The following is a 9,529-nucleotide window of genomic DNA, read 5'->3' on the forward strand; positions in this document are numbered from 1 at the left end:
TACACTATCTGTGCTACACTAGTTTAGTTATAGTCTTTTTTTAACTTGGCGAGCTTTGCCTTCTATAGGGGTTTTATTTGATCACTAAAGCTGTGCTGTGAAGGCGCTTGGTCATTTCCAGGTGACCGCTATCCATCAGAATACGTATGAAATTAGCAATGTCTGTGAATTTTAGTCGGGCTGAGAAAAGATTTATACGTAACTTCACTAAAAGATCGATAAGCAACACTCGTTCAGCATCAAGTAGAATTTCATCTTCAACTACTCGTGTCTGGATTAGATGCCTAAATCGTCATTAACTACTTGCTCATCAGTAACGACGAGGTTCGGTCGAATCTCGTGGCCTTACATGCTGAATTCTCAGTAGAGCAGTGATATAAGTGGTAGGGCTGCATTTAAATACCCCTGCTGCCTTAACTCTATACAGTAAGCGAAAAGCAGGAGTGGTGCGGCCGAATTCTCAACGTCCATAACACAGCAGGTGAAAAATACCCAGGTGACCTCCTGCACTGCCCCACAAGGCAGTGGGACTCACAGTGCTTTAGATACTAAACCTTTTCCTTTGTGGTAAAACTGTACTGCATAGCAACGCCTGAGGAAATTGTCAGCTGGTTGAAAGTTGAAACATGGCCAATAAAGAGTGAACGTAGTGTGTCCGGATTTCTGTATTCAGGCCACACACACAGTACACACACATACTGATCAGTACATGACAGTAGGAACTGTCACAGCCCCAGTCTACATAGCTCCATCTCACAAAGCAGTGTTATCATTTACTCATTGACTCGAAGAAGGTTGAGAAATGAGTTTTGCTCAAATAGCTCTTCCCTTTACTCAGGGGTCAAGAGGTCATACTGATAAGAAGGGGAATCTTTAATATGCAAATAATGTGAGCGAAGGAACAGGTAGCATCATACTGCTGTTCTGCAGTCTTACTCCATTTCTGATCTTTCTTCCTTTCAGCTGAAGTGTCGAGGAGGTCCGATCGTCGTGTCTGAAAAAAAAGGATGCCGCCTGTGCCACAACACTTTCAGCGAGCCAGACTGCGTGTGCCTACCAGGTGGCACGCCCGTCCACACACACTGTGCCACCCAGAAGCTTAAGAGCTCGCCGTCGCGGCGACAAGCAGACCACGCCCACACCAGCAATCACACATGAACGTTGCAGGAAGTGGAACGCACTGCAGGGGGATTCTGCTGGTCCTGGGCCTGGAGAGTTGAGACAGGCAGAGGAAGAGAAAGAGTGGGAGCCAAAAACGAGTGCAGAGACGCATCGCACATCTAGAACGAGAACATTCAGAGCAGTTCAGAGTCTACAGAGATGAGTTGAAGCATGTTTGGCCTGAGAGAAAGACACAATTTTTATTTGCGAGAAACTGAGATGCATACGAAAATGAAGCTATTTATTCATGTTCCTCGCCTTACAATTTTTTCATTAAGAACACAGATTATGTTTAACTGGGAGAGTTTTCTTTTTATATATATAAAGAGTCACAGTGAGTGAGTCAGTGAGTCACAGTCAGCGAGTCTGTTATGCTATATTGTTATAACACTAACAGAATGTTTTGCTGGTAATTATACTCATCCTTTCTGATCTAATACGGATCATCGGATCATTACAAGGTGATCAAACTCTCCAAGGTGGATGGTGGATGTTTTCTATAAGCAAATTCCACGCGGTTATACTTGATGGATAAGAATGGATTTTACTTTATATTTTTACACCAAAGATGCTCTTTCCGTCTGTTCCAACAGGGAAACGGTTCTTTACAAAACACGTATCCTTCTGTCCGAATTAAAATAAAAACCACAGTTTATAGATTTTTAATTTCATAGTTAAATTTTCGGATGAAAACAAATCATGAACATGCTTAAGCTAGATTATTAATACGTAGATATTAGGGGTAAAGCACCACAACCCAGACCAGCCAGTTAGTAAAAGCATCACGTTCACATTTAATCCGTTTGTTCTTTCTTTGGTTTTCCACCTACAAGAAAGTGAAAGTTTCCCATCGGCTTTCCACAAATCAAGAGCCCAAGAACCACAATTGTCATTTCTTAAACTGGAATTTTTGGAACGTGGAACGTGGATATTCAAAAATAAATGATTTAATTGCTGGTCTCTAGCTAGCTTATACTGAACATACCTCCTCTGAGAAATGGGAAGCCACTGCATCTTTTTCATACTCGTGCTACATAACCGGACAGTTTAACACACATACTCACACACACCGGAGAACTGTCCTCCCACGATTGTGTGTTCTGTCCAAACAAATTGCAGATATGCATAAGCACATTTCTCTTCGAGTCCTTCGTTTGAGCCGTGAGTCGTGATTTTAAATGCTAAGCTGTGACTAATCTCGTTTTTTTTTCTCCTAAAGGTATTGAATAGCATAACGAATGCAACGGAGGTCTTGCGAGATTATGACTTGCGCTCTACTAACTGCAGTATGTTTCTGAATATATTTTGTGACCTGCGTATGTAGATTGGGAATGCATGGGTGCTTCTGAAGAAGAGAGAAAACGTGTAAGAGACTGGGAGTGAGAGCGACGAGGACGACGTCCCCGGCCAAGACTCGTTCTAAAACCTCAAGCACAGTATAACCACTGCCTACAATGTTAATACACAGATTAATGCATGGGCAGGAACCAAAGACATGCACCTGCTCATGGAGAGACACTGACACCTGCTTATGGACTGCTTCAGGCTCAGCTTTTATTGGATGTAAACATTTCACCGTACAAAAAAAATGGAAAAAAATAAATAAAATAAGTGTTATGCATAGACAACCGGACAAACAAACTTTCACACTTTTAACGTCAAATCTGTTCGATTGTTTTGACAATGTCTAATATCCGGGGCCAGGTTTTTTCGAAAACACTGTAGTGATACGATTATCTTCTCTCTTAGAATGAAGACAGCTTGTTTTTGAGAAACCCGACCCCGAACGTCGTCATGCAACACGTAACCTGGTCTAACATGTAACTCTCGAAATCTCTCTCACTCCTGCAGACGGGATCGGTCTGCATCTTTCTATCCACTCGAATATTTTCTAAACGCATATCTACTCTTGTACATACTGTATTTATAATTGTCTGTCGCTTTGTAAATCGATGGCCGTGTAGTTGGAATGTACAAATGTAAAGATGTCCATTTTAATAAACATGACTGCTTATGTTAATGGTGAGATATTGTGTATCTTTGGGTACAAAACCTGGAACTAATATTTACATTCGTGCAGCCTTAAAGAAGAAGAAAAAAAAACATTTCTGTGAACAATTATGGCACTGATTTGTCAGTAATGTTTTTTCTGTATTTCCATGAAAAATTAGCAGGTGGTGTTGGACTATCGATCGGAAGGTTGTAAAAGCAACGAAAGATATTTCAACTAAAAAAAAAAAGGTCAACTCAGAATTCCATTACAAATGAAATCTCGCACACGACTGAAGTAATTAGAAAGATTAATATTTAAGTGATTGAGTGGATTTTTCAGTGGAAAGACAATCATTTAAAGGCTCAGTTTTATCAGCAGGCCAAAAATACCTCAGATTACATTTGTAGCCACTTGTACGAGTGTTTAGGGCTGGATGATAAAAGGGAACGAGATCAACGGATCCATGTCGCTATCTATAACATTCTGAGCATCGGTATCGTCAGGTTCTGTAAGAACTCTCCAAACTCTAATCTAAATTTCTCTACTTACAGCTGAAGGCTGTAATACTTCGAAGGAGAAAAAAAGAAAGAAAAGACACCTCCTCGTTGGAGGTGTTGTTAAAGAAACCAGCAATCCAAAACACAAGGCATTAATAATCCCAAAGTTGTGCCGTGCCTCTCAGTCTCCCGATCATCGGGCCTGATGTAGGCAGTGTGTACCGAGGCTGAGATATAAACATCAAGGTCAAGAAGAATGTGCAAGAATCTGGGCTCTGCAGAGCCACTTATTACACTGAGGTTTAGTATTAATGGTGTTTGTTAAAGGCAAAGGGTCTACAAGTAATACCCAATATGTGTTTACTTGTATAATAGAGAACACAGCTCACCCTAAATAGGGATATGTAAACCTCTGAACTGGTAACATGAACTCAAAATATCGATACTATGCCTAAAGTCTCGCTGTATGGTTTTCCGTCAGCGTTTCCGTCGTTTTGTTGGTGCTCGGCAAACTGAACGATTTCTCAAACTATTAAATCAAAATGTTGGAGTTACAGCTTCAAGTATAGCAGTATGATATATATTTTTGTTAAATCAAGTTACCCATCTGTAAGTCTGGTATAAATATAATTCCAAGATGAAAATAAAGAGAAGTCCAGATTTTCCAAAGCATGTCAAATATTAAATATTCAAAAAGGTTCATGATGAAAAGCTTGACCTTTGCACTGTGATACTTTGGATAGCACAGACACTGTTTATGGTGACTCTCTAGCAGCAGCTTCTTTTTTTTTTTTTTTACAAACAGTTAAAAAGCTCATAATAGACACATCTTGTTTCATGTCATGTGTCACTGCTCCATTGTCCCTAGTTCAATCCTGAGTTGGAGTCACGTCTGCGCACTATTCTTCCTGTGTCCTGGCTCAGAAATTGCTCCTAGGTGTGGAGGAGTGTGAATGTGTGCTTAAGGTGCACTCCAATGTACTATCCAGACTGTATTCCCACCTTATTTGTCCAGTGTCCCTAAGACAGGCTCCAGATGTACTGTTACTCTGTCAAGGATCAAGAGGTTACTGAAGATGAATGTATGATTGTATCGTCACAGAAAGAGTGTCACATGGCCGACTGGCTCTCAGCGCAGACATAGATGCTGCAGGGACGAACCCTGGGCCCACCGCGTGCCCTCAGCCTGGGCATCCTAAAGCTCCTGGGCACAAATTCATCACAGGCCTCACGGAACTTGCGGATCCTCCAGCAGTACACCACAGGGTTAAACACAGCCTTCATGTAACTGAGCCACAATGCCCCAACACTTGCTGCGTAAAACTCCCTACTTGTGTAGAATTTCTGATTGAAAGCAGCCAGGAGGCCAAGTGCCGTGTGGGGAAGCCAGCACACGGTAAAGCCAACAAAAAGTATAAGGATCGTGGTAAAGGCTCGCGTCTTGAAGCTGACATCCACGTTGAGCGGTGGGGGACGCCTCAGGACCGGTAAACTCACTTTTCCTCCGTGTTCAGGGCTGGGAAAGGTGTGATTGTGGACACGCAAGGCGTTGCGGCGCACCGTGTTTAGGATTCGCAAATAGGAGACCAACATGACGCTCACAGGCACGAAAAAGACAGCGTTGACCAGCAGCAGTGTGTAGCCACGATTAGGGGACTCGATGTAGCCCAAGACGCAGCATGAAGCTTGAAGAGTTGGCACGCTGCCAGCAGCAGGCAACGCCAAGCAGAAGGAGAGCAACCAGGAAGCAGAGATGAGCAAACGAGCGCGACTCGGGGTCAGCTTGTCTTGCCGCTGCACGATAATGAGAAATCGGTCCACGCTGATGATCAGAAGGATGGAAACACCTTCCAGAACAAAGAGCCAATAGAGCACGAGCGTGATGCGGCAAAAGTCCAGTCCGAAACGCCAATCATCAGACACTACGGTAACAGCAGTCACGGGCATGCAGAAGAGTGACAGCATGATGTCGCTGAAAGCCAGCGTGGCTAGTAGCAGATTGATGGCAGAACGCATCGCTGGCTTTTGATAAACTATGAGGCAGACGATGGCATTTCCGAGAAAACCGATGGCGATGATGACCACCATTATAACAGACAGTACAACCTTCAGGCTGATAGGTAAAGTGGAGTTTACAGTTTCCTGAAGCCCAGTGATATTCGTCACATATCTGAGTGTGTGATGTTCTGGTAGGACACATCCTGAACTGACGTTGCAGACCATTGTGATGCTGAAGATGGCAAAACAGAAGCAACTTTAATCCAGTCAGCTTCCTTCTCCTTGTCTATGATTTCCATTCGACATCTAGAGGATTGAGGATAAGAGAGCAGTTCTATGTTACAAAAAAGCTATGTTTAAAAAAGAACACATCAAAGCCTGGCAAGAGTAATGGCATTTGTACCGATAAATCGAATTACATTTTGCAGTGGCTTTATAGCTCCAAAGTTGAACTAATTTTTCTGACTAGAGGATTTGGGTTATTCAAACATTTTCTTCCACCTGAAGAGTTCCGACCTAAATCTAATACTGCTGAAAAAATCCAGCTTGGTATTAGTAAAAATGACCAGTAGATAAAGGGTAAGGTGTGCTGGTCAAACTGGACATTTGTCTTCTCAGGTCCTACATATATATTTTACACTGTGTAATTTCATCTTTCCTTATAGATTACTACTTGCCAAACAGTATGAGATGCTCTCAATAAAATGTACAACAGACTACGCAGCATCCGTCTTTGTCAGATCATTCGACGAACAGCCTACACCTGCGCTTTGTGACTCGGTAAAAGGACAACATAAGACATTCAGTCTTCAAAGTGATCTTAAGATAATAAGTCTCTCTCTCCTGTTCATTAACATGTGGGGTAGCTTCACAGCTCACTGTACAACTCACCAGACAGGTAATGTTATATTCATTTATGTGAGAAAAGCAAGCGTTTTAAACCACTGCTTTAAACCAAAGAAACATCATTCAATGCTGACGAATGACGTAACAGCCGTGATGCTGACACGACTGATGATGATTCTCAATCCAAGAATTATCTGACGACGTGATATTTTTGTCTGATCGTCCTACAGTGTAAATCCGTCTTCAGCTTCTAATAGTCTTACTTTTGTGCTATCTCCTTAAAAATAGCATGTCTGCATACAAGAGCTGAACACCCGACCTGGACGTTTCCATAGGCAGAAGACCTCTGAAGTGATTATAGTCTAAGACCTACAGCGAACATACTTCATAATAACAATGCAGTACCATCTGTCTATGATGCTGATCCACAATCTCATCATGGAGGATGATCTGAGAATGTAGAGTCCTCGTCAGAAGAAATGTCCGAGCACTGAAAACAAAACACAACACACAACTGGTGAAGAGCAGAAACACACACACACACACACACACACACACACACACACACACACACACACACACACACACACAGGTTTTGTGCCATGAAGGAATGAAGATGTTGAATTCCTGTCCCTTGCTGCCAAGGAAACTGGAGAGCAGCTCCATGGCAACAAGAGCTCTCAGGGTGAGAAAAACTACATCCAAAAATAGTGCTAACTGCATAGCTGGAGGCTTTGGACACGCATCACACCTCAGCCTGCAAAAAAAAAATCTACATTTTTAGTGCAATACACACTCTCGTTAGTTGATTTTGTTGAAACAGGATGTCAACAATCTGAATGAAACGCTTTAGGCTATATTATAAACCCAGAGCGTAAAATCCCGTTGTGGTCGGTCACGAAGTCTCGCGAGATTTTAAACCAAGCGTTTTAACCTGGTCCAAACCGCAGTATTGCACTAAACTGTATGTAAAATGACGCTACACCTACGTTTTCGGTGTTGTATGTGTACACATTATGTAGTAAGGTGGTGTGTTGTAGACCTGAACATCGTGTACTTTTAATATTAAACACTCACCTGTGTCTGTTCGCGCTTTACGTGATTTGTAGTCTTGTTTGGTTCCCTGGTAGTTCAGTTAGTTTGCCATTTCCGAGACCCTAAAGAACGACAACCCAGATTAAACCAGGAAAAAAATGAAAATAAAACAGGCGAAAAAGACATTTCTGGCTCAGATTATTCCTCAACAGGCAGCGCGCGCGTTCTGGCTGAATCGTGAGCGCGCGCCGCAGACAACACACAGGGGCATGCACCCGGTTCCTGACCGATAAAACCTTCTTTTAAAATCATTTTATATAATACTCACTGAACTTCTGTGTTTTTTTTCTCCAGTTCCTCTCACCGAGCACCTCTGTTCATCATACAACTAATACGCCTGATTCAGCTGCAAGAAGACTCTCTGTTCCCAGAAGAGTGGTTTGTCGATTCTTTGAATTGACTATTTAGGTGCCGATTCGTATATGCGAGTTTTATTTTCCTGGAAAGGCTATTTTATTTCCATTTGCGCTGTAATGTATACTCTAGTTGGATGCTTTCTGTATTTGACAATGTAAAGCAAGGTATTATTTTGTTTGATTAAAAAAGTCGAATATGATTTCATTAAACTGTGTCGTTTAGGAGAGTCGGCTCGTACGGGTGAGTTGAGTCAAATGATGTGACTCACAAGTCCCATTGCTTATAGTCTGGTAAAGCATTCAAAATGTACTGTAAATACTCCAGAAAGAACAAACCGTTTTAGTTTTTACAAACATAAAGCACTCCGTTGTTGGCACAAGTTGGGTCTTCGATGTCCTCAGTCCATTTTATAAAACATTGTGTCATGTAAAATGTACCACATTTTATATAACACAGCTGTTGTATTCTCGATTCTGACTTATACTGAGGTAACTAATTTGATATAAGACATTAACGCACTTCTAATACGCCACCATTCCTATTAGGCGTGTAACAAAAAGGCAGTCTCTGTCTCTGTGTAGTGCACTAAATGTTTGTTTCCTACGCGTATTAAAACAGGAAGTTGGCCTGTCTGCACCGGAAGGTGTTTTTTCATTTTAAATAAATAAATAAATAAACGTGCGTGGGTGCTGGCAGCGTGGGTTGTGCGAAACGTGCGTGGGTGCTGAAAATTTTACCAATTCTAACAATATATCTAAACTGAATATATAAACAAGGTAACTTTAAAACTGATGCCTTTTTCCCCAAACCAAGAAACTGTTGATTAGGTTAACCCTAAACCACCATCACATCAATAATATTTGATCAGATTTACCCCAGTTTTTGGGGTTGTTGCATTCTAGTACGGTCAGAAAACTTCACAGAACAAGCTATGAAAATCTGCCATAAAGCTGGGGCATGCTCTGAAATGCTGGCAGTTAAAAATAGGGTATTTAAAACTGTAATTTTTAATATACTCCTATGATATACAACCGCCAGAGATATTTTTGTTTGTAGAGAAATATGGTTTTATATTAGGGTTCAGTAAGTGTGTATAATTCCCAGGAGATCAGAGATCTTTGAAATTCCCCCATTCTATCATACAATTTCATTATGCCATCAGAGATTTATGAAATACTCAAACCATCCATTCTGATAGCAGCATTCATGTTCCCACTGAAAAGACAGAGGAAAATGAGAACAATGTCTGTGTTTTGACAACCAGAGATTATACCAGCTCCAGTTGTATTTCTTGTCATGAAGATTTTGGACCTTTATTGAAATGAGGCCAACCCTGGATCCTGAAGCAGCTAGAGATGTACCAGCTCGAGTTTGACTCTTCTTCATGAAGTATTCGGACATTCTACATGCCAACCCCATGTGGTCTTGGAGGACAACAACCTCATACTATGCATAAATCTTATACACACAGATAATACCTATAAACAGGATTTAAATGAAATCAGTTTTTAACTTAAAAAAAAATAAATAAAATCTTTTCCTTTGCTGGTCCTTTGCTTTGTGTGTTAAAACAAAAAAAATA

The 9,529-nt window shown here is 41.3% G+C and overlaps 2 protein-coding genes across 4 annotated transcripts in view; one reads left to right on the forward strand and one right to left on the reverse strand.

Annotated features, from left to right (window-relative positions):
* The window catches only part of tgfbrap1 (transforming growth factor, beta receptor associated protein 1), a 25,191-nt gene extending 22,010 nt beyond the window's left edge, over window positions 1-3,181 (forward strand). Inside the window, exon 12 of the mRNA XM_027133404.2 lies at window positions 964-3,181. Within this exon, the coding sequence (XP_026989205.1) occupies window positions 964-1,158 (195 nt within the window). The 3' untranslated portion in view covers window positions 1,159-3,181. The remainder of the gene's footprint in view (window positions 1-963) is intronic.
* LOC113634450 (high-affinity lysophosphatidic acid receptor-like) lies at window positions 2,082-8,573 on the reverse strand. Of its 3 annotated transcripts, none has more exons than XM_027133406.2 (4): window positions 8,283-8,573; window positions 7,573-7,652; window positions 6,901-6,985; window positions 2,082-5,955 (listed from the first exon to the last, which is right to left on the reverse strand). In XM_027133406.2, exon 4 carries the CDS (start codon window positions 5,872-5,874, stop codon window positions 4,762-4,764), a length of 1,113 nt encoding a protein of 370 aa, XP_026989207.2. In that variant the 5' UTR covers window positions 5,875-5,955; window positions 6,901-6,985; window positions 7,573-7,652; window positions 8,283-8,573; the 3' UTR covers window positions 2,082-4,761. The 3 variants fall into 3 exon arrangements, with proteins under 3 accessions (XP_026989207.2, XP_026989210.2, XP_026989209.2); XM_027133409.2 differs by having other exon boundaries at window positions 8,467-8,505; XM_027133408.2 differs by lacking the exon at window positions 8,283-8,573 and adding an exon at window positions 7,859-8,272.
* Window positions 8,574-9,529: the final 956 nt, after the last annotated feature.

The sequence above is a fragment of the Tachysurus fulvidraco genome, chromosome 5 (assembly GCF_022655615.1).
Source record: "Tachysurus fulvidraco isolate hzauxx_2018 chromosome 5, HZAU_PFXX_2.0, whole genome shotgun sequence".
Classification (NCBI taxonomy): domain Eukaryota; kingdom Metazoa; phylum Chordata; class Actinopteri; order Siluriformes; family Bagridae; genus Tachysurus; species Tachysurus fulvidraco.

Coding starts and splice junctions, on each gene's coding strand:
- LOC113634450 (XM_027133406.2), bottom strand. CDS start 5,874: ATGGTCTGCAACGTCAGTTCAGGATGTGTCCTACCAGAACATCACACA.